Here is a 25458-nt window from a genome sequence, read left to right on the forward strand (position 1 = left end):
ACCTAAACCATCATTGTGGTGACACAAAAAACTGACGTAATATGAGACAGGAAGTTGCAAGGGGCTTCAGCTCACCTGCCAGATAATGTTATCTGACATTGAGCAGGCGGTAGAGCACACAATGAAACCATGGGACCATGTCTCGCCCATTGTCCACTTGAAAAGGATTGACGTGGCTTAACATGAAGCCGTGCTCTCGGACTTGGCCGACAGCATGGTTCTTTGCTGGAAAGTGCATCATGTTCGGGCTCTCCGTTGGAACAGTATGTAAACTTAGCAGATGCTAGTTGCATTGCATAGTCTCTGCCACTGAGGTTGAGAGATTGTGGTCATGCGAGATGAGGACTGCTAAGGATGATGCTGGCTTCCCCAGATTCTTAGCTGGTTGAGCATAACCTTTTGCTATGTTAGGAAGAGAGTGTATCACGAATCGCTGTGACTATGCTGAACATGCCTGCCAAGCTGCATACATAGACTATGCAATAGATGCTATTAGCATGCAAGTTTGATAGCTACTTCCCATAGCAAAATATAGCATTAGCTTCCGAGCATAGGGGGAAAGCAGGCCCTAATGCGGACACACTTTGCAAGATGCAATATCCGACAGAGCTAATATGAGCTTCTTCCATGAAAGTCTTCGATGGTAATTGCCGGAAAAGCATCGTATCAGAAAGAGGCTATTTGTGCTGAGCAAGTACTTCGAGCTCAATGCTTATGTACACCAGTGACCAAAAAGAGAAGCAATCATAGTATGAGGTCCGGACTTGGATCTTCCTCGATGTAATAATGCATAGACGCATTTCCAATAAAAGATATCAGATCACCCTGAGAAGTTGCCGCCGTTTCACCATGAAGAGAGACTGTGGTGATCGCCTCAATACCAGATCGCGCTCGTGCAGCTCGTGACTCTATGCGACTCTCAATAGGCCCGTCGCTTGGTCCAACGTATACAGCGATGAGCTGGCCATAGACACGATCCCACGCAATCATATGCTCGGTCTCTTCCCAAGGATTATCATAGCTTGGATCCTGATCATGTGAACATCTGGCTCTCCTTGCCAAACGACCAAGCTGCATCACATGAATGGAACGTTCGAGAGGGAATCCACTCCTATCGCAGCTGACACGGACTAAACCTAGCGTTGAAGGTGTCCAAGACTCAGTGCCCTCTTTTCCAGCAGACGGAGAGGCCCCCGAACACTGAACTGGAGAATACTGGGGAAACCAGGCATACTCCTCATTCTGGCCTTCAGTTGATGGCAAAGATACAGGGATAATGTCTCCCTCGTGTTCTTCGAGCAGTTCTGCAATCTTCCCGAGATCTGTTGCTGACCTGGAGCATCCGGAGGCGTTGATTTCGGTATCTAATCGTGCAACGCTCTCATAGCCTGTGCTGTCACCATCGATATTGAAGAGAGGTATATCAGATATTATCGAGTGCGGATCACTTATATTCGTGTGAATGGGGCCTTCAGAATCCCAACTAAGACCCAGCTTGTGCTCGATCTGTATTAGTTGGGCCTCAAGAAGCTTCAAGTACTCTTTCTCACCTGCCATCCGAGGCAATAGGGGACCAATAACTTCTGACTCAAGCAGTGTGTTGACATCTTTGAACTCGGAAATACCAGGAAGCATTCCCTGGGAGTGTTTCGACACTTCCTGCAAGTAATCCATAGCTTGGACAACATCACCACTTTCCGTCAGAGTCACTATACAAGAGTACATGCATTGGTACATTTCAGGGGAAGCGCTTGGCGAAAGTCTCCACATCGCTTGCCTCCATACTTCAGACAGAAGGTCTTTGCTCCGCAGTTTCGCGAGTAAGCAAAGGTAATGCCCCCGATGCATGGCTGGGCCGGCAGAATCGCCCCAGGACAACAGATCGTGAAGGGTTTTCTTCCTTCGTTGTTTACCTCCCTCGATCAACTCCAGTATCGCGTTCGTATCAATAGTAACCTCACGGAACCTCTGATAGTGAAGGGCATTGAGGAGCGCATTCACTAGAGATTTACTTGCGAGGCTGTCCATGGGCCACAGGCCAACGGAAAGGTACCCGTCCAAAAACCTTTCAAGAGCCGGCGCAGACAATGAAAGTGCAGCATAGTACATCCCCAGAAAGTATAGATTACTCGTACGCGGTAGTCCCAGCCTCTCCAGTCTTGTGATGATAGCATTGAGCGCCGAGAGAATCTCGCCGTAGGAATTCTTTCGCTGGCAACGATTCAACGCTTGCGCTAAAAGGGCGCAGGATTGTGTCTGTAAAAGTAGACTGCCTTCTACTTCATTGATAGTTCTTTCAATGAGTACCTGCAAGTGACGCAGGTTTCGGACGTCATGTTTCAGGGCTTTGAACAACGCGATTTCATCGGGGTTTTGTGGCTGTCGACCAGAAGAGCTCCAAAAAGGTGGTGGTAGAGATACCAAAGGCCAATCACCGAGAAATATGTCCGAGAGGTGTTTGTCAAGCTCCGGATTGGAGACGTCATTGTGGGAAGGTTTCGTGGTACCTGTCAGAGCGAACCTGACCAGGTGGGACGGAGTGGGCTCGGTATATGAAGCTCTCGAGTTGACGTCGATGGAGACATGGCGGCACAGCGATGGTGATATATAGAACGACCTCAATGCCCGCCGCCGTGATAGCACACACAAATGAGAGTATAGTGACATAGATTTCGACTACTTCTAGGCATCAAGGACACAGACAAATGACACAGTGGAGGCGGTATTCAATGGCATACCAGTGATAATCCGGGGTTGGGAAAGTGGAGATGGCAGCGGGTCGATAAAGCATAATAACACCCGGCAATCCACCAGGGGCAAGGCGGTCAGCATGGCGGTGGACCATGGCGTAACTGCAACTCCGATCCGGAATCGAGGCTTCAGTCCTTCAGTCAGAAACCGACCATCGTTTGCTTCTCACCTCACCACTATACTCGAGGTTTCTAACACCCGACTTTTTTTTTTTTTTCACGAATTTACCTCAGAAGGTATTCCTTGGAGCCTTACACACTCCTTTCCATTTGCAGCATGCCCGCCGAGCAGTCTGCGGCCAGCCCTTCTGGCGCCAAGGAAATGCCCAAGCAATCCGCAGAGAATGACCAAGCCGGCGATGATCGCAAGGAACCTACATCACCTTCAAAAGAGAAGACACAGGGAGAATCAGGAGGAGAGGCTAGCGTAAATGACGCCAGTACGGACAAAAAAGACGATGATGCTGCCTCAAGAGCCCGCCAAAGACAAGAAAGATTCAAGGCTCTCCAAGCTCGCGCAGTAAGTTCATGGTAGCGAAGGGCCACTGTACGCTATGTTCGTACTGACATCATTTTAGAAAACTGCTACTGAGCGGAATCTGAAAGAAACGGCTGCCGAAACACAGCGTCTCGCAACCGATCCGTCGCTGCTTTCTTCGCTCTCTCGCAAACATGCTTTCGCATCGCACAACCTTCTCAAGGCTGACACCGAAGCCGCTGGCGAGGATTTTGAACGTAAGCGTGCATGGGACTGGACCGTCGATGAGTCCGAAAAATGGGATAAGCGCATGGAAAAGAAGCAGCGTCATCGGGACAATGTCGCATTCCAGGACTACACCCAAGACGCGAAGAAAGTGTACAAGAGACAGCTGCGGGAAGTACAGCCTGACCTCGAAACGTACGAGAGGGAGAAGATGGCGGCGATCGAAAAAGCTGCTGCCAATGGCGATCTCGAGATCGTCGAGACCAACGACGGTGAAATGATTGCCGTCGATAAGAACGGCTCTTTCTACTCCACGGCTGACAGTGTTGGCTTTACGGAGAACAAGCCCGACCGAGCTGCTGTTGACAAGCTCGTGGATAACCTTCGGAAAGCTGAGGAAGTCCGACTTAAGAAGCGGAGGGACCGCCGCGGAGACGACGACGGCGACGTCACTTACATCAACGAAAAGAACAAGCAGTTCAACCAGAAATTGTCGAGATTCTATAACAAAGTACGTTCTTACTTTGTGAAGCGTCAAAAGCCCTAGCTAATGTCTTCCAGTACACTACGGAAATTCGCGACAGCTTCGAGCGTGGTACGATGATCTGATTTACGCCAAGGAAATCTGAAACTGCAGGACAGTTCAAACGTACAGTCGCCTTGCAAAAAGACCTGCATGACAGCAACTTGATGTGTGCGCTTCGTCAATTTTCATTTTTCTGCACCTCGTTCCGGACTATACTGGACAAATGCAAAGAAGGTCGCCGACGGACTCCCCTTGCAGGGTTCGCCACCCTGCTTGACGAAGTTGACATCCAGTTATAGCACATACGAGCCGCACCTATCTCAGTCACACCATCATCTTGACCGAGATACCAAGTCACCTGACGGCCTAATGACGGGTGGTCCCTTGAAACACGAATTAGGCATGTTTGGTTATAGCCTCATTTATGATACATGATGTAGTGTACACTATGGCAGCTTCCAGAGAGATTCCCTGGACAGCTCGAGATGGCCTGGTCACAAAGCCACTTTGCTGATGCCGTTATCTCAGAGCGAAATCAGATGATGACGTGCGCTCGGCCGGGAATTTGACCTAAATTCACAGGCCTTCCATGGGCCTGGTCGGTAGATAGGTCTTCGCCTTGCTCACCTTGGAAATATTCTCACTCCAGGCGCCAAGCAGCCAGTCTGACATGTTAGTTTGGCAATCAATTTCTTGTCCTTGTGCTCCTCCCTTATAGCATGCTCTTCCTCCACGCTTTCGTAGCTAGCGCTTCTATCTTCTCTACTCCCAAGGCACCTCGGACAGATTCGTCATCCAGGGCTTCCATTACAGCCTCACCCACAGTATCCACCTGGAAGGGTTTCGTGACCATAGAGCCCAGGAAGTCCAGTCTGTTGCCCAAAAGCGCATTGACCTGAGAACCGACGAAGCCACCAAGAGCAATGGGGAGTGTGAACTTCCTGCTTTCATCGTACATAAACGGGGCTCGCACAAAGACACTCCGCAGCTCCGGCAACTTCGCTGCGATGATAGATTCTGCCTCTCTCTTCGTTGTGATATATCGACTGGGGAGAACCGGCGCGCCTGAAGCAGCAGAGATGTAGAGAAAGGTCGGGACATGTTCATTGAGGGTTTCTTGCGCCAATGCGACCGCTAAAATGAAGGGTAATCAAGATGTTAGCAATCTATCCATTCCAGCATTGACCCGCGACCGCACGTACCAGAATCGCGATTCATAAGCTCATATGTAAACTGCCCATTGCGCTCTTTTACTTGAAGAGGTTCTCCTTCCCGCCTTTGCAACGGATCCTGACTGCCTGGTTTTGACGCCGCAAATGCCTTTTGCAATCCGCTAAGGATTGGTTCTCGTCCTTGCACCACCCCTTTGTAGTCCGCCTCGAGGAGGATTCCCATACTATGGACGACGGCGTTCGCACCATTCAAAAAGGGTTTGTAGGTTTCCGGCTTGAGCATATCGGCCTTAGCCCATTCGACTGAGCTGGCCCAGCTTGGACGATTGAGAGAACCAGTGACGGTATTCCATCGCGGTTCTCCGGAGCGACTAATACCAGTGTATGATTTAGATGAATTCTATAAGATATCAAGATCAATAGCGATCGTACCTAAGCGACGTAACCTCCCATCCTCTAGCGACAGCCGATTTGCAAATCCTCGAACCTGTACGGGAAATAAACCGTTAGCATTGATTGCTCAATCATCCGGCTAGTAGGTAGGTACATAGACTGCATGAACCACATACCCAAGAAGCCGTTTCCGCCGGCGACAACCACCCTCTTTGCTGCCATTGTGGGGTAGAATCAATTAAGCTCGAATCAAACGTATTTGCTTTTGTGAGAATTAAGATACTGAAGTCAACGAAACATTTTCATGAATTCCAAATCGCCGGAGCTCGAACCCGGAGGAAGCAGCGACCACCCGCCGCAGCTCAGCTTCCGCCGGATTCCTTATCGTATCACCCGCATCCGTCACGTGCAACTGCAGAGATTCCGCGGCCTGGATCGCGACAAGAGCGACACTGGAACTACACACTCCCTTCTTAACCATCGATATATTCTTTTCTTGCCCGGTATCTGCATACGACCTGCTTATCACAAATTGGTTATATCGTCAGTCTTGCAGCATGCCATCAGCGACAGGAACCAAGCGCGTCAGAGTGAGTCCATCCCTCCCAGATCATACAAGACCAGGCCGACCGACTAACCTATGCCAACTATACAAGGGCGTCTCTGTCTTCCGACCATTCGGTATGCCTCTACTTTCTACTTTCTTTCCATTTCCCAAGTCAAATCCATTCTAATAACCCACAACAGTCTTTGGCAGTGAAGCCCAACCCTTCGACCCAGCCAAGAAACCTCCCCACGTCCCAGCAGACCACACGCACCAGTGGCGCGTATTCGTGAAAGGCGTCAACGACGAAGACATCTCCTACTGGCTAAAGAAAGTACAATTCAAGCTCCACGAGACATATGCCCAGAACGTGCGAACGATCGAACAGGCCCCCTTCGAAGTGACCGAGACCGGATGGGGTGAATTCGAGATCCAGATCAAGCTATACTTTGTTCCGGAGTCGACCGAGAAGCCGCAAACCCTATGGCATAGCTTGAAGTTGCATCCGTACGGACCAGACGCGGAAGCGAAGAAAGAGCGCCGCGAGCTGGTGGTCAGCCAGAACTACGAGGAGGTGGTGTTCAATGAACCCGTGGAGCAGTTTTATGAGCTTTTGACGGGTGGCGCGGGGGCGACAGGGCAACCGCAGAAGGGAAAGGGTGGAAAGAATACCAAGCAGTCGCAGCAGCAGCAGAAGGGGGTGAGGACGGCTGAGATTCCAGCGAACTCGTCCGCGGAGAATCCGTATAGTCGGACGACGGAGAGTAGTGAGATGGATCGGTTGGGGGAGGCGAATAAGACGGTTGAACGGATGATCAAAGAGGAAAGGGAACGGTTGATTGAGCGGGAGAAGAAGTTGGCGGAGCTGCGTGCGAGTGAGGGCGTCCCGGCTACTACAAAGAAGCGTTAAGTGTTGAGAAGATTGGGATGTGGATGTTTGGATAACACGTTCTGAGACGTGCTCTACTCGCGTGTTGATACGCTTCGGTTGCCCAGCTGGCGTCATTATTGCCCGGCGATATTTGGGATCTCCTTGCTGGCATTGATTAAACAGGTTTCCCCGAAGTACTCCCTTTCTAGGGTGGGATAAGGCACATCATCAGTAGCCTATGGGGACTACAAAGGGATTATAGCCCTATGCTGAGCCCTCGCTGTAGAGCTACTTCCAGAATTGCTTGCTGGCGAAATTGCAAGGACATAGACCTACACGACTTGGAAGCCTACAGTGAACATTTCCGGTTCACTACTGTCATGATACATTTGACGCACACATAGTTAGAACTAGGAGCTACACATACAAAAACAATGCGAACATTATCATGCATTTTAGTCTTCGTTATTTTCACGTACTTGCTCAGAGCCCGTGGCCTTCGGCTACTTAGTCCATTATGTCCTTCCAACTTAGGAGCCACAGCTGTCCGCATGGTCTTGTCCTTCTTGACCCGCCCAGCAACCATCCCCTAAAATTTAGAACGTAGAGGCATGTTGAGACCAACCAATCCCTCATAACAGATGTTCGGCTTCTGGTAGATCCAGCAAAGATCGCTTTTCCGTTTTATAACAGGTATTAGAAGCGACAGTCAACCCTGTTTCTCATTCGAGCCACGCTCGACAAGACCCATAATAAAATGGTGATACGATGCATCAGCTTACAAGAAAACCATAAACCTCTTTTTGAACAGCGATAGGCCTAGTCGAGGTGAGCGTAGCTGCGGGGACACTTCACGTAGTCAAGTCCGAGGAGGGCGAAATGGAGACTTGGAAGGCGTATTCGAGGGCAAGCTCGAGTCCGTAGCAATAGCCGTGAGCAGTGCCAGGCAGGATAGCGTTTAGTGTTGCAAAGTCTGCTTAATGTGCATCGCAGCGACACCCAGAGTAGTAGTAGCGCGGTCCATAATACTGCAGCGAATAAGGTAGTAGGGCTTCTCAAGCAAGGTTCAGAGGTCCTCGGGAGATTGCACGTTCGCAGATTATTAGCCTCTGGTTGGTCATCACATTGAGGCAAATCATGTGAAGTCAAGATCAGGCATAGGACCTAGAAGCAGCGGCTCGCTGCAGGTTGGGTCAATGTATGCGGATAATAGCCCCGGCGAGAATATGCCTTGTGCATCAGTCTCCATAGGCCTGGATGTGTCATTGCTGCTAACAACAGAGAGCCAAGCATTATTTTCAGGTGGATAGCTGGGGCCATTCCTTGAGGCTAGAGGCACAGCGTTGCTGGTTTGTGGATATCGGGACTCAATCCAGGCCGTAAATGTTTCTGCTGCAACGCTCCGGAGGAAGTAGTGAGCTCGATTTGCGATGGGCCACTTCTGCTTCAGTGTCTTGAGACAGCCTAGAACCAAGATGATACGGTTACAGTGATGATCCGAACATTCTGAGGAATGGATACGACTTGTGGCAAGCTGGACCATTCCACAGAGTACTAAGCTGAACACCACAAATGGACTGTATCTTTGCACGCTGGGGCGGACTGAGAGAAGATTGGAGAGTTGCTTGGATGCCTCCGTGGCTTTGATGTCATGAACATGTCGGGTGAAGGATGGTGAAAGTCGAGATGGAATCACTGGGCAAATCGGACATTCTGTTTCTGGACAGACGGGCCGAAGACTGCTTCTTGGAAGATGCAGGAGCATTGCAGCAAAGTGAATAGTAGTGTGTGCCTGGAAAAGTATTTCATCGACGCTGCCGTACGTATCCACGATATCGACTTTGTTTGGTGGAAGGTGATTTGTCCAGCTAACAAGCGCATTTTCGACAGCTTGCAAGTGATCCCTATGTGTTTCTGGCAGGCTATTCAAGACCAATACCCGTGCCAGGATGCATACCGCTTCGATGCGGTAGCTGAAGGATGAGTAGCTTGTTTCTTCATTAGCGAAGATGCGTTTATTGAACCCAGCAAGAGTTGGAGGCGATGGTATATTGGTGTAATTGGCATATACGGACTCCTCACAAGGCAAAGCAACGTCGTAAGGGACACCACTGCATCGCAAGACCACTCTCTTCTGCAGAGCTGCCATGTAGACATCGACGATGAAAAGCTCCCACCAAGTCCGGCGCAGGCTCTCAGCTTCCACGGCATTGGAAGACGTGGACGCATACTCTTGTCGGTACATTCCAAGTTCCAAGGCAATGTCGACAGCTTGCGAAAAGGATGTGTGAGCTTGCGAGCACTCGCCGCGAGCGCATGACAATATCGAGTAAAGCAAAAGGGCCTGAACCTTGCATGGCGTCTTCTCTCCATCAGTGCTCAGTTGCAAACTGGCCATATCAGGAAGAGAGCCAGTAGACAAGAAATGGCCACCTATGAGTGTGACGACTTCATGCAGGTACGCTGGGTACTTGCGTTCTTCATACAAGGGCGCGGGAACCAGGATTGGATGCGCTGAGTGAAAGTTTTCATAATACAGGCGGACTAGCCGAGCATCAGAATCTGCAGCGTCTTGAACTTGGCCTTCCACGACTGGGGTGATGCGCTGGTTCTGCTGACCAGAAACAGTCGAAGAAGCATCACGCCCACTCATATCGGTAGGGTGAGGTGACAAGAGCAGGTCTGCGGAAGATGCATCGTGATGCTGCCGAAGTGCTTCACGGGTTTTCCGTCTCCCACCACGTCTAGAAGGAAGATAATTACACTTAAGTCGGTTCTGTAAGCAGCGAGAGCAGGTGGGGGTTTGGGCGTCGCATTTCAGATGCTGCTTGCGACATTCCGTACAGGCCAGCAATGACGGACGAGTCATGTTCAGTACTCTGGCTGGAAGCTCTCATTCATGCTGACATATGTCCAAAGAGTATAAGTAGTAGTAGCATATTTTTCATACGAACAGACGACTGTTCCGGGGGTGAGGAGACAGAAGAATCCAGCTGGCGTCGAAGCAGATACAGTCATGGAGATGCACACTTTATGGTCCATGCCTACTCGGGTAAATGCAGACTCATAAGCTCACATGACTAATCTACTTTATGCATAAAGAAGTAAGTGAATATCGCCACTTCAGTACCTCGTAAACTCAATGAGTTCTATTTTATCTCTTTATAATATACTTTAACTTTAAGTGGGTCCATCTTATATTCAATAAATCGTATAATCTGTTTTACACTATGTGGGAAAAATCTTTGTTTCCCAATCTGCATCAACTACCTCGAAGAGTGGCAGTCCTTCTAGATAGACACTGAACTGGGTATTACTATGCATGGCTTATTCGCCTCAAACTGATCTAGGTCGCTGTAATACAAAGATGCCAACAGCAACAGTCCCTGGAATTTCAAATTCCAGGTCCGCCAAATCTCAGTCTAAATGCATACAGATTAATCAACGCTAGTCATGAATCATAGCGAGTGTCCTGCACTCGTCTGTCCTTGTCCAAATCCTCCTCTCACCCCCTAAGATGCCTGATAGACATGGCTGCTCCGTCCAGTGTCGCGATCATAGATGTTGTAGCCGAAGTCCGCAGCATTAGGCGGCGTATACACTGCAGACGCGTCAGACAACTATACCTTTCCGCAGGATCGAGGTCAACTTACAATGCAAAGAAACAGCAACTTGATCTTTCTGTGGATTCATGACCCTATGCAGCCCGATCTGGTCACAGATATACGCAACTTCGTCGGTCTTGTACGTTGTCTCTTGCTTGACCGTCAAAGGGGCATCATGGCCTCGTTCGGGATCTGGCGTGTCGTAAATCACTTCGTTCAGTTCTCCCCCGAGGATCTTCATGATGCAGTGCGCATCTGCGTGATCATGGATGGGCGAGCCTTTTTGAGGGTTCCAGACTAGAACCAACTGTTGGCGTGTTAGTCGTCAAGAACCATAACAATCTCCAGATTCAAGACTAACCAGGTTGGCACGGCCATTGATATCCTCCACCAAATTGCGAGTATAGTTCTTGCTCACGTCGTTTCGTGCGAACCGTGACCAGTCTTTAGGGTTAGAAGCGTATTTGGACATGAAGGCAATCAGAACATTGTGGTCAACATTCTCTCCATCAATGCCGCGAGAGCTACCTAGGTAGCTTCTCAGGTCTTGTACAAGCTGCTCGAATGTATAGTTGTCCTCTTCGACCAATAACGGAGCCGAGTCCTTGTTCAGGTGGGAGGTAGTATAGCTGGCAGTAGAGCCAGGGAAAGTTGCAAGCATTGTAGAAGCCATTATTGTCACCAAGATGTTAAAGTTGAAAGTTGAAAGTTTGGTACCTATTGGAAGTGGAACATGGTCTTCTCGTTGTTCCTTTATACCTTAATGGAATTGTGATATTGGTAGCTTTAGATAAAGTCCCAGCTCCGTATTTTGTTCAACACACAGCTTTTGGATGGCCGACAAGTTCAATCGGCGACCGGAGAGAACACCTATCGGCGATTGAGAATCATCCAATGAAAGCGCCCCGAACAGCCATCAGCCAATAAAAAGTTCCCATTAATCACAGAGCAAGCATTCAGTAACCCCTTGAACAACCCCCGGAAATCCGATCTACACACCGCGTGCGACAGACAAATGTCCAGCTCAGGATCTTCCTGAAAAGGCTCATGACGACGATAACCAAGTTCTAGGCCACTTGACCGCGCATATCATTACGTGGAGGTTTTGATCCTTCTGTCACAAAGAATGCCCAATTTAATCTAATTAATACCATCATACTATACACAACTCCGTCATCTATACAAACCTGCGCATAACCATCCTCACCCTATCAACAGAGCTCAGAACAGCCCGCCAACTACTACCCCCGATCCTAGCCGACGACATAGACATCGTAGATACACCTCTCCTACTAGTACCACTCCCCATAACCTCGGGAACTTTCACAGGCATCCAAAGAAAAGCCCTCCGCCGATTCCCCGTATCACCCCAAGGCAATCTCCCACCCCGAACATTAACCTGCAACGAAGGATGCAAGAGACGAGGTTCACCCAACGCAGCATCCCTCTCCTGTCTCCATTTCACAAACTCCTCTTCCCCAGTTCCCTCCTTCACATGCTTATTCCCCTCTTTCTGATCCTTGACTGTCACAAAAGCCTTAGGCGCCCGATTAGTCGTAGAATCAGCAGGCGGATAATCATGCCCCGTATACAGCTTAACATGCTCCGGTAGCGCCAGCAGCTTCCGCATAGACTGATACAAGGCGCGGGCATCTCCATGCGGGAAATCACACCGCGCACTGCCCACATCTGGATTGAAGATCGAGTCGCCCGTGAATACGTTGCTGCCTATCATGTACCCACTGTGATCGGGCGTGTGGCCGGGCAGATGGAGGACTTGGGCGGTGATGCGTCCGATCTGGAAGGTCTCGTCATCTTGGAAGAGGTGGTCGAATGCGGTGGAGAGGTCGTTGGACGGGATGTTGTATCGTTGTGCGAATGTGGCTTGGACTTGGCGGATGCGGTGGCCGGTGCAGATGGGGACTTTGGGACTTGATTCTGATGATGAGGAGGAGGAGGAGGAGGAGGATGAGCGCTGTTGATGATGGAGCTTGGTCTGGATGTAGTGGGCTGCGGTGAGATGGTCGGCGTGAGCGTGTGTCTCGAGGATTCGAGTGATGTGATAGCCCTTTGAGGCCGCAAAATCAAGAAGTTCGTCGGCTGAGGTTGTAGTCACGGTGAGTTGGGATGGATCGAAGTCGAGGACTGGGTCGATGATCACGGCTTCGTGTGTCTCTGGACAGGCTACGATGTATTGCCATGTTGAGGTTTGTTTCTCGAATATGGGATGGATGATTGGTTCCATCGTGTGATGTTGCTGGTTCCTCTTCTGCTCGTTGTGTAGACGTTGCGTTAGTGATGTATATACTTCGTTCATGTAGCTTTTTTTTTTGACTTCATACAATGAATGACTCGATGTGTATGTCGGTTTCTTTTCTAAAATATTTTCTCTTTTTATACGTAGAAACCTCTTACACATATCCATTCCTCTTCTCGGGCGAGATGCTAATACTATGACTCTATACAATTGCCATCTCAATCCCGATCCCCGATCCCCTACCTCGCCGACCTGAAGGCTTTTCAAGGTCCCCGGGTTCCTGTCCAAATTTGGTAGTAATATATCCATCTCCTTCTTATCCGCCACTGCACCAAGAACAACTGGAAAACTACCTATAAAGAAGCAACCACAAGCCCATCGAACGCCATGACCACCAGATATACGTATCACCGCCCCGGACCACCTTCCTGGGCACTCAGGAGTACTTGAAATTCCTCAGATCTGCGACAACATATCTCACTGGCCGAGAATTGCGGTGTGCATCGCCATAATGGCGTTGATGGTGTGATAAGCCGGTCGCCGAACGGATAAGCTTCAATCGCCGATACCTTTTTTCGCGGCACACCCCTTGATTTTGTCTTGGTTGAGACCTGCCTGGTCGGAATGTGAGACTTGGATAACAGATTACAGGTCGGGGATTTTGCCCGGTCGAATTTGGTTTGTTAGGTGTTGATTGGGTGGGCTGATAGGCTGGCTGGCTGTGTTCTATCTGGTAGCAAGTTGCTGATATGGGAGGGCAAGGGGTTTCCCGTGGGAAAGGACAAGTTGGTGCTATGGGAGAGAAGAACAGTCACGAGAACAATGACCGCATAGGTTCTTAGTTGGGTTACTAGCAGGAGAGCAAAGGGGAGGTTCTTGGTCAGATGTCTCGTTCATCTGATATATTGGGAGAGGGCTGGTTGGTGCTTGATTTGAGAGGTGTATCATGGTTTCGATATGCTGCGGTAGGGCTTTGTTGGTCGCCGAATCGGTGTTTATTTGTCTTTTCCTACTTAGTTATAGGAAACGATAACTTCGTTCTTCGGGGACTTTCAATTGGCGGTATTCTGCGGATGTCGAGCATAATTGACAAGCTCACTTGTTGAGTTGGGATGTGAGAAGCTCGTTACGTATTGTAGGTGCTGCATGTGGGAGTCACTGATACAACAGTGTCCTCTTGTGGACGACTACAGGGGAGGTTCTAGCGCCATTCTCGAAGGAGACCAGTGGGTATCAGTGTCAAGGAGAGCTGGAAGATCGCCTGGCCTGGTTGGCCCCTTCTCACAGCTCTGTTTGCTTTTGTGTAACAGTGGTCCTGCTTGCCAATAAGGTGGGAACAATGGCTGCATGGCGAATATCCGCAATAGAGGAGATGCATTGATGATTTTAAATGATTGTTTTGCTACTTATCACTATATTAATGGGTCTCCAACCACTACGGGTCTCGAAAAACACAGAAGTAATGATTCAAGTGTGCTTCTATCATGATGTAAGTGGAGTCAGATAGATGACACGCGATAAGACTCAGTTCCTGCGGATCCCCTCGGATATCATCGAAAGTCCAGCTTTCCCGCCATCCGTATCCGCCTCCGCTCCCGTCCCCGCAGACTGCCTGTCCTGAACATGTCCTATGAAGTAATTATGCAGCAAGAAAATCGTCTAGCAATCATTCATAACTCGGTAGTCGTAAGGGGGTATGAGATTCATGAAACGATTTGCTTATATGGTATCAAAAGTCGCATAGCCAAAAAGTTCAATTGCATCGCTGCGGTTTAGTCGGTGTAGCTGGCTGTAGCCTTCGTTGTGTCCCTGGTCTGTTTAAGAAACGGTATCAGATCTGTCCCGCCTGTTCCCCTGACGCCGGCATTGAGTTTCTCATGAGAATTATCCACTAATGTCGACGTTGTCGTGGCCAGGTTTGTCCTCGAAGATACTTGGTTCGGCGGCGGAGTCCTTGCAGCCATGATGATGTATCGAGTCACCATCCGCACATGCTTATCGCGGAATCCCCCAAGTGACATAACCGCCATATTGTATGCATCCCTCAGAGCAGATCCTGGCTTGTGGCTCAAAACATAGGATCTCACATTGGACGTGCGGAGCATCATTTCCAAGAAGCGTCGGTGAGGGCCTGGCATGTAGTTTCGCATGTTCTGGGAATATACAGTCAGTATCGACATTGCTTGGTCTAGATAATTCCTTAGAGATCAACTCTTACCTGCATAAAACCAGTCATGACTTGAGGATTGATCTTGCCGTGAGGCTTGGTCTCTCCGGTGGCTGAATGCTCCACGCCCAAGAAAATGTCGAAGGCTTGGATCAAAGAACTCTGGGCATTGCTACCACCACTGTATTGGTGCCACTCGCCTCGGCCTTCTCCAGTATCGTAGAATACACCATTTGGTAACCCAGCCGATGTCATGTTCTTACTGCCGGCCAAGTATGGGCGTAGTTGATGGTAAAAGACGGGTGGCGCACAATTTTCATACATGCGTTCCAAGAGGTCACCAAGTTCCTTCAGACCATAGTTCAGTTGCTCGAGACGAGAAACAACACGCTGGTTATCATCGACAGTGGCTCCATGCATGGCGTCGAGCATTATCTCGATGAGCTGCGCTCCCTTGGCCTCGATAGCGACAGAGAGAACGAAAAACCATTCTTCGTCCTTGGTGCCAGTAAACGAGGTCACCACTGATAGGTTGTCCGGATCCGTAACGTCCGTGTCAGCGGAGCGTACCGAAAAGTTCCAAAGATTGAGGGCAGCATAAGTGGCACATGGTGGTAGCTCTAAGTGGTTCGATACTTCGATGAATGGGCGTGAGATGCAGGGGGGTAGCACCTGTATAGTTGGTGTCAGTGAAAGCACGGGATATGTAGTGATAGACAAGAAAGGTAGTATTGAGACAAGGGGAGTAGTACATCTTTCGGCTTGTCACCACCCCAGATGTAGGCGTGTGTAAGGTAAGCAAGCACAACATATGCTCTCCGCCACTCAGGTTCTCCCCGCAACTTCTTCGTAGAGAGTATACCCAGGTCATCTACGGACCTCCTGATAGTACCTAACCGAATGAGTTCAGGCAAGTCTTGAGCGATGTTCTCCCAAGGAGAATAGTAAGGGTCTTCCAATCTCCGTAAGGGAGGAACTTCCGGGAGGAACCCGTTCTGGAGGGAGACACCGTACTCAATAAGCGAAATTTCTGGTGTGTAGAGCATGTTAAGAAGTGCAATTCAGTGTATAGCTTGATATACAAGACTTTGTGGAATAGTTCATTATGCAGGTAAGAGTAGATTCAAGTGTTTATATCGTATTCCCAAGGAGGGACGGAAGAAAGCCGGATCCACAGGGATCCAAAAAGGGGCATCTGGATGAGCAGATACAGGTTATTCTCCGTTCCACAACGACCATTCTAGAGCAGAAAGGCAGTAGGTTAACGGAAACTTAGCAACCACCCGGGTTTCTAGAGTGGATGCTGTGTTATCGCTCCTCCGGCAACACGGATGGTGAGGCGGAAGCGGAACGGTATCCGGATCCGGTGGGAGGGACAAATGGAAGTGCCTTGTGTCACACGCCAGTCCATATATAAATGTTAATTGGTGACTGTCAGCGGCTGGTTCCTGGTGTTCATCCGTTCCTTCTCGTTATCCTTCGATATCCTGTTCAATTACCATCCAAATCCACAATGTCGAAGTCGAATGGCGTCAGCCTGGCATTCCCCGCCGAAGCAGCGACAAGGGAATATGCAGCATCTCTAGACTCTTCTGATAGCCTTGCAGCGTTCCGGGAGAAGTTCATCGTCCCATCGAAAGCAAACATTGCTTCCAAAAAGCTAGCAAAGCCTGGTTAGTACCATTCTGACAGCTGTAGATCTCGTCACTGATTGTCACAGGCCTTTCACCCGAGTCATGCATTTACTTCTGCGGTAACTCACTTGGCATTCAGCCCAAGGCCACAGCAAAGTACTTAGAAGCACAGTTGGACACTTGGTCATCTATCGGAGTTGGCGGCCACTTCACTGATCTTGAGGGCTCACCCTTGAAGCAATGGCAGCTGCTCTCAGAGCAAGCAGCTGAATCAATGAGCAAGATTGTGGGAGCAAAGCCAGAAGAAGTCGCAGCGATGGGAACACTTACAACGAACCTTCATCTTCTGCTGGCTAGTTTCTACAAGCCGACGCAAACCAAGCACAAGATCTTGATGGACTGGAAGGCTTTTCCAAGTGATCACGTATGTTCGAAAGAGGCTGCCTTCTGCTATCACGGCACTGACTTCCATATAGTATGCTATCGAATCTCATATTGCCTGGCACGACCTGGATCCTAAGGAGTCTATGGTGCTCATCGGCCCAGACGAAGGCGAATACGAGATTTCCACCCAGAAGATTTTCTCTTATATCGACAAACATGCTGATGAGGCTGCTATGATTCTCCTTCCTGGTATCCAATATTATACTGGACAACTGTTCGAAATTCAGAAAATTACTAAATATGCTCATTCACGAAACATGGTTGTTGGCTGGGATCTTGCCCATGCCTTCGCTAATGTTGAGCTAAACCTGCATGATTGGAACGTTGATTTTGCAGCATGGTGCACGTATAAGTACGGAAATGCTGGTCCTGGGGCAATGGGAGGCCTTTTCGTGCATGAACAACACGGAGAAGTCGATTACAGCGCGGGAGAAGATGCACCCAAGTTCCGTCACCGTCTAACCGGATGGTATGGTGGTGATCGATCGGTCAGATTCAAGATGGATAACAGTATGTGTGCACATTGCTATAGACAACTCCGTGGGCTAGTAAGCTGATTCGATTGATATTCAGAGTTCAAGCCCATTCCTGGCGCTGGAGGGTTTCAGATATCGAATCCTTCGGCTATCGACCTTGCGTGTCTTTGTGCCGCCCTATCGGTGTTTGATGAAACATCAATGGCAGATCTTCGCAAGAAATCAAAGATGCTAACAGCGTACCTTGAGTTCCTTTTGCTCAAGGATACTGAAGAGGAATCCAGGCCGTTCAGCATTATCACGCCCACAGACCCCGATGCGAGAGGCGCACAACTGAGTCTGCTCCTCAAGCCTGGCCTGTTGCAGAATGTTGCGCAGAAGTTGCAGGAAGCAGGAATAGTCTGCGATAAGCGGGAGCCGGGTGTCGTGCGTGTTGCTCCGGTTCCTTTGTACAACAGCTTCAGCGAGGTTTGGACATTTGTGAATATCTTCAAGGGTGCGCTACAACAGTGACGGGGGTTCATTAGATCGCTTGTGCAGGACTGAGTTCGATTTTGATAGTGCGCTCTTTGATGGATAGTTTTAGAGATAGATACCAACATATTTTATTCTTAGTGTGAGGGCTTGAGGATCCCTCTGAGGAATGGTCCACAGTCACTGTGCAAAAGCAAATAATATATGTAGGGACTTTATGAGAGACTCATACTGTCGAAGTCATAAGTTTCCGAATCCGTTTCTCGGATCACCACTTCGCAGAAAGTCCTGGGCTTGCGAAAAGAAGTTTGTGGCTAATATTGAGTATTCATCGTAAGTAGGCAAGCCGACACCCATAGGATACTGTGCATCGGCCGTGATGATGGGGGTCTGAATGTTGAATTGAGATGTTGGCGACTGTGGTAGAGATTGTTGTGTATGCAAACGAAAAGGCTCCGGTAAAGGGGACGTCTGCGACACTTCGGCTCCAGGTGTGGGAGCTTCAGAATAGAGTGAGTCCCCAAACATGCGACGGGCTGACTCTGCGTCACTATTGGAAGAATACTCGAGGATCTCCCAGAAGCGCGAGAGATCTATGAGTAAGTACTTATTCTGAGCACCAGACTCAAGTTCATAGGATGCTGACACAGCATCTTCCAAGCTCTGCAATCTGTCCGCCTGTCTGAAAGTCAGCAGATAAAAGTGAGTATGGAAAGATATTCCCTTACCAAACGTGCCATATGTGGCCACTTGCGTCCTAGATTCTGCACGAAACTAACACATTTGTAAAACCTGTTGCGTTTCTCTTCGCGAATGGTAGTGTTCTCCGTGAAGCTAAGCTGCAATTCAATGGTTGCTACCACGGCAGCACTATAGCCCAAGAAAGGATCCGAGACAACGAAAGATCTTTCTTCGAAGTAGTCGATAAAATGAATTATCCATGTCGTGTGCGACGAGATCAAGTCCGAGCTGTGCTGCAAGAAAATCTCGGGAATCGTACTCCGGAAATTTCTGAGGCTGAGAGAGAGCAATAGCGGGTGATTTAAAAGACACAGAATCGTATGATATAGGAACTGATTCAGTAACCATGGTCCCCAGTAATCCCTCCTTTCTTGTAGATCCTCAAGTGTTCTTTCACTCAAGTTCGCTGGCTTGAACCTGTGGCTGTATGGCATCTGCGTTTCCCGTTCCATAAGAGCAGTCAATATTCTCGAATACTCAGATTGTGAAGACCATGGGGGTACGTTGCTAGGCTTCCCATGGCGTCTGACATATTTTGCAGTTTTGGCAAATATTTCACTGAGCATGATCACGTATGCTAAGATACCCTGATCCTGCATGCCTGATGACCGCGTTTCATTCGCCCCGTTGCTTGATGAAATCGTTGGAGGCGGCCGGCTAGGACTTTCTGGGAACTGGAGAAAGCAGCCATCAGGAAAATCTAGATTGTCGAAATCAACTCCGTGAAGACGCTTCAAGAGACAAATACTCCAGAAGCAGCGCCTGCGCTCTTCACGTGCAGCTGGGGGTTGTACTAAGCCAGACTCTAGGCCAAGGTTGGCACATTGTGCCAAGTTCATTGCCAAACTGCAATGGATGCTCGAACGGTGTGTGTTTCCATCTAAAAGTGATCAAGTCAGCAAGGCTATCATTCTGACATGTCAGTGGTCGTATTACTGGCAAAATCCACCAAACTCAAGAGGCATAGGCTCTGAAGAGTTGAGAGCTCTATCGGCCCTTCCGATACCCTCCTCATAACCAAGCCCCTGGCTACTTCCGTATAGCCATTCACAAGTGACGTAAACCCGCCAGTCTGCGAACTCTCGTCCTGAGAGAACCGAATGCTCAGCGCCAACATCGCATATACTATCTCTGGGTCACGGCTCCTCAGGCTATCGAGGAAGCCTTCCTTCTGAAAGAGTGGAAGGGGCTGCGAGTGGCAATATATCAGATAAAGCTCTGCCATCGCGAGCACCTTTTCCCAAGTGGGGAAGGGGATATTTGGGCTTAGAAGGGATGCCACTGCGTTGCTCATTACAGCAGTGCGAGGAGCAACTTCCCGTGGCTCTTTTCTGGGGCTGTTCTGCCTAGATTGAACAAGTTAGAACACAGATGACATCGCATGAGGGAAGCTATGTATTACCCCAGGGCATCGAGAACTTGCCCCATTCTAGCCTCAAGGCTTCCCAGTCGTTCCTCCTGTAGGAATATATCAGAATTCAGCAATAACCCTGTCATAAATATTGGCTTACCAAGATTTCCGAGATCCTGTTCTCTGAGCCGGGAGGCACAGAAGCCCCCTCCCGTGGGATGGCAAGCCCAGCTGTCGAAGATCTATGTTCTCCAGCATAGGCGCATTGCTGGTTTAACCGGGCGCACAAGGAGCAGACTGGCTGCTCCCCAGGACATTTTGCCTTCTTGCGTCTGCGAAGACTCAGTGAGGAGTGCGTCATATAGTGCAAGATCGGACTAATGTTCCGTCTCACCTGCATGGTTCACAAGCTTGCCGCACTCGCTTAGCCGGCCGCTCAGCAGATGTGGACGCCATGTCACACCCTTATATTCGCGTAAATGTGCAATGTATATAAATCATGGGATACTGGGACTTTTTTGTCAGTTACACCTGCTAGTGGAAGCCTTGTGCTGCCGTACGCAGGGACGCTTATACGCTCCTAGGAGGTACAATATCCCCACTTCTTGAGTATTCTCATTGACAGGTAGCAGTTACCATAGACTATTATCTTCATTGTAAGGCTATCTAAGCCTTGACATCCAGATCGCAGAGCAGGCGATATGTACTATGGCTTGAACATTTTGGAGACTGGGATGTTGAACTACCAGCCAAACGTTGGAAGGCCTTCCGCTGATTGTCAACTATTTGGCCGTATCTTGCTTCCCAATTTGGATAAAGCGCCATAAAAAGTAAGGATGACTAATCTACGGACAAGCTTCACCTCGATCAGGTAACTACATACGATACGTCTGGGCGATAGTAGCCTATTCGACAATCTTGGGAGGGGAAGTGGCCAGTGTAGCCGAATGATATACAATGTTTATGACCCTGAAGCAGGTTATACCAACTGAACCGAGGAAGTCCAGCAGCGTCGCATCATGCCATTGTAGTAATTCTACAAGCGTTGACTAGGCTCTGCAACCTTTATGTGCTGTGACATGTATCTTTAGACGCAGACAGTGTACAGTTGCAGGCACCCTCAATCTTGCCTCTCCTCGGATCATTGGTCAATGTTTCTCTTATCCACCCGAAACAAGCGGACGATGGCTGGGACACAGGGTACTCGGGAATATACGAGAGAAAACGAGGCAGGTATTAACGCTTTGACGCTTTGGAGAAAGTTATATACAACGTCAGTTATCTTTCTTTCTAGCTGCCTATCAGAGAAATAGAGGTACACTGTGTCAAAGTTGGCGAGGACCGCATTTACGCCTTGCCGAACCAGGTCTTGTGGCCCTATGATGAGCATTAGTAAATCTATCAATCACGGACCCCCATTGAAACACGGTATTTCGAGGTGCAACTTACAAAGACCATACGACCCATAGCGTAGGTGGTAGCTAAGAAAGATATACATTAGCCGTGATCCATTGTCATGGTGTATTTGAAGAGCCTACCGATGCCCATGCCGTAGACGGAGATGAGGTAGGGCCACATGAGGTAACCACTGCGCTCAGTCTGTAGAAATCCCGTATGTTAGGTTTCTTCATTTCTTTTGCGAGCTGGGATTTATTCGCGGGTCAACGGACCTTCCACCACTGGCGCTTGCCGTCGTGCTGCTGGAAAAGGCGCTGGTAGTAAGGGACACGGTTCTCACGGAACACGAACCTATGGAGAGCAAATTATGTTAGCAAGTTGTTTCCAGTGTAGAGTCTCGCTTCCGAGTCCCAATTGCACGGAATATTCAGGCAACTGAGCAGCAGAAAGTCCCGACCGACAAGCCGTCAGCCCGGCCGCGCTCAGGAAGCCATGCGGGGGTACAATTGACGAAATGAAATCAGCGAACATACCCAGCCAGACGAGGAGCGGTGCGGAACATTTTGGCGGTGCGCAAAAGCGACAATGGGGGTTATGGAGGTAGTAGGAGGGACAATGGCAGATGAGAGGCTAGCAGCAACAATGATCAGTCGATGTCGTGAAGTGTGGACCCGAACGGTCCTTGAATATCACGTGACTACACTCCCACTTCCGCCTTTAGGATGCGAGGCTTAATAATTATCACGTGAATATGCAAGCTCCTAACCGTAGCGAGTATAGCGTGTTCTGGTGGAAGCCCGGCCTGCCCAGAAAAGAAGTAGTCCGCGGAATCAAAGGTGTGCAGAGCAGACGAAAGCCGCCATTTACCCGTGATCATATGTGCCACTAACACACTTTGTGATAGAGTGCGATTTATGAGGATGGTCAGATTTACTGCCGCCTTCCTTTCGCTCTCCTTTCCTCAAACCTCATGCGCCCGGCTCTTCTTCGACTACTGAAGAGGCCGTCAGCTCTCTCGGTTCTCGACTCCCTGATATCGATGCCAATTGGGGTTGAACAATTGGACGTCCGGCGCACAGCTAAATGTGTTCGATGCTTATCCAAGACTCATAAGCAAGCAAGAAGCGCGTCAGCAGCGGAGTTGCAACAAACGCCTGCGAATGATTCCTCTTTCTCATCAACGAAACGAGCACTCAGCTTCCGCATATACGAAATCAATACGCCACACAAACAGGCCGCAGCTAAAGGTGGAGGCTCGGGCGACTCGACTCAAAACTCTTTTGCCATAAACCCTCGCAGCCTCGCGTTACAACCGGAGAGGTTGGACTTCGAATCGGACATAGGACATACGGATGACATTGGAACCCGATTAGTGGACGACCCGGTGCATCGGAACGATTTTGCACTCTGGGAGGAGCTACTGCGCTACCGGCAGCGACATTATGGTGATAAAGGCACGTTGGATATATGGGAGGGCTTGACGAACCGAGTTGACGGTGTGCAACTGCCCGTTGAAGGAGAAGTCGCCGATTTCTTTTGGCAAAGCTTCGTGGAAGCTGGCATACGGCACGGTGTCATTCTAAATGAAATCGCTAATTATGCGCTGGCGCTTTGGAGTACAACGGGGAAACGCTGGGAGGGTTTTTATGAGGCTGTTGTTGGTGGCTTTATTGACCGTGGCATGACACAGCAGGCTGTTGGATGGCACAAACGCCTTCATCATCCTCATTTGACACACCCGAACGATATCCTGCATGTCTTCCGGCCGATCGCTCGTTCTCGACAACAAAACAGAGTCACTGGAGCGATAAAGCCAGGGGGGCGGGCTGCCTCATCAAGCTTATGGGCCTTCCGCAGCATCTGCCGCATGACTCCAGGCCACCAGATCTATGCTCCCATCATGTCTACTCTGTTACGCTGTGGTCGGCTTGGCGATGCGCTTTCAATGCACAGACTCCTCATCCAAGAAAATGACCATCCACATTCTTTCGACGAATTCGAGCCATTACTAGAGAGCGCCAAACAGCACGGGCCATGGGCATCCTACCAAGAACTTCATAGCTATGCCTCCCAACGATTCCCTGAAAATATGATCGAAACCGATGATCCTGACAAACTCGCTGCGGAGACTCAAAGCAAGGTGGCGCATGAAGAGAGACCAATTAAGGACGAGTTCGGCGCCCGAATCTTTGCAACGGAGGCTCTTAACTTCGATACAATTCTTTCTGGCTTGAAAATGTTCGGCGTGTCAGCTCTTGGACCGCAATCTCTGCGGGAGATGGCGCTCAGGGCTCGGGGAAGTCAAGATATACTGAGCAAACTCCGTAAGCTTGAACGAGCAGGCATTTCGCTGGGGAACTCTGTCTTTGTGCGTCTTCTTCGCAAGCTTGCCACGGAGAACCGCGACATCCTCTTATCGGACTTGCTCCATAGCGACGAGCATCCCGATGTCCTTGAGGATGCGCGCATACAGGAGTCTCTACTTCTATCTTACTATATGAGTCAGGATTGGCGTCATTATCATATGACCCTTGCAGTCTTGAGTGAACTATCCAACGAAGGGCCGGCTTTGTTCAACATCCATTTTAGGAAACATCTTGCAGCTGGCGAGTGGACTCTGGCCTCCAAGCTGGTTGATGAAATGGCACTGCGCAGTCAAAGCCCCACCAAAGAGAGCATTGACTTCATGGTTGAAAAGGTTCTGACGCCTCGCAGGCCCGGTGTCAGCCCGATCAAGGGTCAGCGCCGTTCCGAAGTTGTGGAAGTAACCTTCCTCTTCCGAGTCTTACGACGCATCGTTCCTGTGGGTGCTTCTGTGTCTCCTGACCTTTGGGTCGAGATGATCAAGCGATTGGGCATGATGAATTGTTGGGATGAGCTTCGGACATGTTGTCTCTGGCTGGCCCGTCATTATTCTTCTAACCCTAAACAAGACCACGCTCCTCTCCAGATCATCTCGCTATCGGCTGTACAGCAGTCATCTCATACTATCTCACCTGACCAGCACGGCAATACCATTCTCGGGGCCATCTTCAGCAAACAGACGCAAGCCGCTCTCGTCTACTGGGGGTTCCGGATGCGAGTTTCCTCCAAACGAGACGACTATAATCCTTTCCACACGGAGGGTGGAAACTTAGTTCCTTGGGTGCGCGGACTTGTTCTCCTTCGGGAGCTTGGACAGAACGGTGTGCAGCTTTGGACGAGATGGATCAGACGAGCCTGCCGGCACCGACTTGCTGTTCTATACGGACGACCTCGCCGCTCCAGTCGTCACATGAGTCGCATGTTGCGACGGGAAAACCCATATAGTGTGGAGCGAGTCCTGGGAGATATTGACCGTGCGTGGGGACAGCCCCTCCTGCTCCAGGGTTGTGCACCCAGGGATGTGTATCGGCTGGTGAACCCACCCAGCTCGAAGATGTCTCAACGTCGAACACGTCGAACCTTCTTGAGGGAGAAGAGCCTGCGAGGGGCAGCCTTTGTGAGTAGCCGGTGAATATACTTTATATGTACAATATTGTCTTACTACATAGCATCATGATAAAATATATAAAATGTAATTCTAGCCCAGCCCAAGACAAGACACCGCTCACGTGAAGAAACCCGGGGCAACGCGGCCACACAACAAACGAGACAAACACGGGTGGGCTTCGCCACGGGCAATGGCGTGGCCCCGTCAGCGAAGTCAGCGAAAATGCGAAACAGGAGCAGCCATGACCGACCCTTGTTCCTAAGAATAGGTTGGCAGGCAACGCGGCCAGACTCCATCTCCCAGAGCCTTGTTCATACTGGCCCACCGTTACTGGCAGATCAACACTGCCCTCGAAACTTTCTCATGACCCGTAAGGGTGATCCCAAGCCAAATGGCGCGGTTGTTGCCGTGGTTCAGGCTTTGGGAGACCATGTAGTGCGTCTTGGTAGTCCACACTCTCTGCACAATTCACTCAGTGCT

The 25458-nt window shown here is 49.7% G+C and overlaps 12 protein-coding genes across 12 annotated transcripts; 4 read left to right on the forward strand and 8 right to left on the reverse strand.

The window, feature by feature from the left end:
- Positions 1-249: 249 nt before the first annotated feature.
- Positions 250-2743, reverse strand: BO87DRAFT_47993 (uncharacterized protein). The gene has a single exon (XM_025629310.1). The coding sequence runs from the start codon at positions 2665-2667 to the stop codon at positions 745-747; it is 1923 nt and encodes a 640-aa protein (XP_025479939.1). The 5' UTR covers positions 2668-2743; the 3' UTR covers positions 250-744.
- A 284-nt stretch (positions 2744-3027) lies between these two features.
- On the forward strand, positions 3028-4062 carry BO87DRAFT_307938 (pre-mRNA-splicing factor SYF2; the record flags this gene model as incomplete). Its single annotated transcript, XM_025619416.1, has 3 exons — positions 3028-3270; positions 3329-3964; positions 4015-4062. The coding sequence occupies 3 exons, from the start codon at positions 3028-3030 to the stop codon at positions 4060-4062; spliced, it is 927 nt and encodes a 308-aa protein (XP_025479940.1).
- Positions 4063-4345: 283 nt separating this feature from the next.
- horA (ubiquinone biosynthesis protein COQ11) lies at positions 4346-5859 on the reverse strand. The gene is made up of 4 exons (XM_025629311.1): positions 5721-5859; positions 5584-5638; positions 5182-5522; positions 4346-5113 (listed from the first exon to the last, which is right to left on the reverse strand). The coding sequence occupies exons 1-4, from the start codon at positions 5764-5766 to the stop codon at positions 4692-4694; spliced, it is 864 nt and encodes a 287-aa protein (XP_025479941.1). The 5' UTR covers positions 5767-5859; the 3' UTR covers positions 4346-4691.
- Positions 5860-6009: 150 nt separating this feature from the next.
- On the forward strand, positions 6010-7153 carry yaf9 (YEATS domain-containing protein YAF9). The gene is made up of 3 exons (XM_025629312.1): positions 6010-6134; positions 6201-6225; positions 6292-7153. The coding sequence occupies exons 1-3, from the start codon at positions 6102-6104 to the stop codon at positions 6996-6998; spliced, it is 765 nt and encodes a 254-aa protein (XP_025479942.1). The 5' UTR covers positions 6010-6101; the 3' UTR covers positions 6999-7153.
- A 667-nt stretch (positions 7154-7820) lies between these two features.
- On the reverse strand, positions 7821-9949 carry BO87DRAFT_48124 (Zn(II)2Cys6 transcription factor). Its single transcript, XM_025629313.1, has one exon. It carries the CDS (start codon positions 9826-9828, stop codon positions 8095-8097), a length of 1734 nt encoding a protein of 577 aa, XP_025479943.1. The 5' UTR covers positions 9829-9949; the 3' UTR covers positions 7821-8094.
- A 522-nt stretch (positions 9950-10471) lies between these two features.
- BO87DRAFT_425723 (putative cysteine dioxygenase) lies at positions 10472-11237 on the reverse strand (the record flags this gene model as incomplete). The annotated part of the gene is made up of 3 exons (XM_025627323.1): positions 10472-10560; positions 10613-10871; positions 10926-11237. 3 exons carry the CDS (start codon positions 11235-11237, stop codon positions 10472-10474), a joined length of 660 nt encoding a protein of 219 aa, XP_025479944.1.
- A 504-nt stretch (positions 11238-11741) lies between these two features.
- On the reverse strand, positions 11742-12809 carry BO87DRAFT_425724 (MBL fold metallo-hydrolase; the record flags this gene model as incomplete). The annotated part of the gene is made up of 1 exon (XM_025627324.1): positions 11742-12809. The coding sequence occupies one exon, from the start codon at positions 12807-12809 to the stop codon at positions 11742-11744; it is 1068 nt and encodes a 355-aa protein (XP_025479945.1).
- A 1493-nt stretch (positions 12810-14302) lies between these two features.
- On the reverse strand, positions 14303-16065 carry BO87DRAFT_458840 (indoleamine 2,3-dioxygenase). The gene is made up of 3 exons (XM_025628899.1): positions 15741-16065; positions 15040-15660; positions 14303-14974 (listed from the first exon to the last, which is right to left on the reverse strand). The coding sequence occupies exons 1-3, from the start codon at positions 16032-16034 to the stop codon at positions 14594-14596; spliced, it is 1296 nt and encodes a 431-aa protein (XP_025479946.1). The 5' UTR covers positions 16035-16065; the 3' UTR covers positions 14303-14593.
- A 382-nt stretch (positions 16066-16447) lies between these two features.
- On the forward strand, positions 16448-18163 carry BO87DRAFT_376351 (kynureninase). Its single transcript, XM_025623274.1, has 4 exons — positions 16448-16661; positions 16709-17046; positions 17099-17576; positions 17640-18163. Exons 1-4 carry the CDS (start codon positions 16502-16504, stop codon positions 18053-18055), a joined length of 1392 nt encoding a protein of 463 aa, XP_025479947.1. The 5' UTR covers positions 16448-16501; the 3' UTR covers positions 18056-18163.
- On the reverse strand, positions 17973-20669 carry BO87DRAFT_48290 (putative C6 transcription factor). Its single transcript, XM_025629314.1, has 6 exons — positions 20503-20669; positions 20269-20440; positions 20160-20215; positions 19694-20103; positions 18745-19637; positions 17973-18694 (listed from the first exon to the last, which is right to left on the reverse strand). Exons 1-6 carry the CDS (start codon positions 20562-20564, stop codon positions 18257-18259), a joined length of 2031 nt encoding a protein of 676 aa, XP_025479948.1. The 5' UTR covers positions 20565-20669; the 3' UTR covers positions 17973-18256.
- Positions 20670-21222: 553 nt separating this feature from the next.
- BO87DRAFT_376353 (cytochrome c oxidase subunit 7) lies at positions 21223-22093 on the reverse strand. The gene is made up of 5 exons (XM_025623275.1): positions 22040-22093; positions 21779-21857; positions 21647-21707; positions 21558-21589; positions 21223-21485 (listed from the first exon to the last, which is right to left on the reverse strand). Exons 1-5 carry the CDS (start codon positions 22066-22068, stop codon positions 21456-21458), a joined length of 231 nt encoding a protein of 76 aa, XP_025479949.1. The 5' UTR covers positions 22069-22093; the 3' UTR covers positions 21223-21455.
- A 261-nt stretch (positions 22094-22354) lies between these two features.
- On the forward strand, positions 22355-25145 carry BO87DRAFT_376354 (uncharacterized protein). Its single transcript, XM_025623276.1, has one exon. The coding sequence runs from the start codon at positions 22477-22479 to the stop codon at positions 25000-25002; it is 2526 nt and encodes an 841-aa protein (XP_025479950.1). The 5' UTR covers positions 22355-22476; the 3' UTR covers positions 25003-25145.
- Positions 25146-25458: the final 313 nt, after the last annotated feature.

Source organism: Aspergillus neoniger, assembly GCF_003184625.1.
Source record: "Aspergillus neoniger CBS 115656 unplaced genomic scaffold BO87scaffold_15, whole genome shotgun sequence".
Classification (NCBI taxonomy): domain Eukaryota; kingdom Fungi; phylum Ascomycota; class Eurotiomycetes; order Eurotiales; family Aspergillaceae; genus Aspergillus; species Aspergillus neoniger.

Excerpts from the sequence above, each read along its gene's own strand:
- BO87DRAFT_376354 (XM_025623276.1), top strand. The coding sequence starts at position 22,477 with ATGCGCCCGGCTCTTCTTCGACTACTGAAGAGGCCGTCAGCTCTCTCG.
- BO87DRAFT_48124 (XM_025629313.1), bottom strand. The coding sequence starts at position 9,828 with ATGACTCGTCCGTCATTGCTGGCCTGTACGGAATGTCGCAAGCAGCAT.
- BO87DRAFT_47993 (XM_025629310.1), bottom strand. The coding sequence starts at position 2,667 with ATGTCACTATACTCTCATTTGTGTGTGCTATCACGGCGGCGGGCATTG.
- BO87DRAFT_376351 (XM_025623274.1), top strand. The coding sequence starts at position 16,502 with ATGTCGAAGTCGAATGGCGTCAGCCTGGCATTCCCCGCCGAAGCAGCG. Across the intron at positions 16,662-16,708 it reads CAAAAAGCTAGCAAAGCCTG|GCCTTTCACCCGAGTCATGC; the intron begins GTTAGTACCATT and ends TGATTGTCACAG. Across the intron at positions 17,577-17,639 it reads CAGATTCAAGATGGATAACA|AGTTCAAGCCCATTCCTGGC; the intron begins GTATGTGTGCAC and ends ATTGATATTCAG.
- horA (XM_025629311.1), bottom strand. The coding sequence starts at position 5,766 with ATGGCAGCAAAGAGGGTGGTTGTCGCCGGCGGAAACGGCTTCTTGG. Across the intron at positions 5,639-5,720 it reads CGGCGGAAACGGCTTCTTGG|GTTCGAGGATTTGCAAATCG; the intron begins GTATGTGGTTCA and ends TTTCCCGTACAG. Across the intron at positions 5,114-5,181 it reads GCTTATGAATCGCGATTCTG|CGGTCGCATTGGCGCAAGAA; the intron begins GTACGTGCGGTC and ends CCTTCATTTTAG.
- BO87DRAFT_48290 (XM_025629314.1), bottom strand. The coding sequence starts at position 20,564 with ATGGCGTCCACATCTGCTGAGCGGCCGGCTAAGCGAGTGCGGCAAGCT. Across the intron at positions 19,638-19,693 it reads GAGTTTGGTGGATTTTGCCA|ATGGAAACACACACCGTTCG; the intron begins GTAATACGACCA and ends GATCACTTTTAG. Across the intron at positions 18,695-18,744 it reads GGCCACATATGGCACGTTTG|GCGGACAGATTGCAGAGCTT; the intron begins GTAAGGGAATAT and ends ACTTTCAGACAG.
- BO87DRAFT_376353 (XM_025623275.1), bottom strand. The coding sequence starts at position 22,068 with ATGTTCCGCACCGCTCCTCGTCTGGCTGG. Across the intron at positions 21,858-22,039 it reads ACCGCTCCTCGTCTGGCTGG|GTTCGTGTTCCGTGAGAACC; the intron begins GTATGTTCGCTG and ends TGCTCTCCATAG. Across the intron at positions 21,708-21,778 it reads GCAAGCGCCAGTGGTGGAAG|ACTGAGCGCAGTGGTTACCT; the intron begins GTCCGTTGACCC and ends GGATTTCTACAG.
- BO87DRAFT_458840 (XM_025628899.1), bottom strand. The coding sequence starts at position 16,034 with ATGCTCTACACACCAGAAATTTCGCTTATTGAGTACGGTGTCTCCCTC. Across the intron at positions 15,661-15,740 it reads GTGGTGACAAGCCGAAAGAT|GTGCTACCCCCCTGCATCTC; the intron begins GTACTACTCCCC and ends CCAACTATACAG. Across the intron at positions 14,975-15,039 it reads TCATGACTGGTTTTATGCAG|AACATGCGAAACTACATGCC; the intron begins GTAAGAGTTGAT and ends GTATATTCCCAG.
- yaf9 (XM_025629312.1), top strand. The coding sequence starts at position 6,102 with ATGCCATCAGCGACAGGAACCAAGCGCGTCAGA. Across the intron at positions 6,135-6,200 it reads CAGGAACCAAGCGCGTCAGA|GGCGTCTCTGTCTTCCGACC; the intron begins GTGAGTCCATCC and ends CAACTATACAAG. Across the intron at positions 6,226-6,291 it reads CTCTGTCTTCCGACCATTCG|TCTTTGGCAGTGAAGCCCAA; the intron begins GTATGCCTCTAC and ends AACCCACAACAG.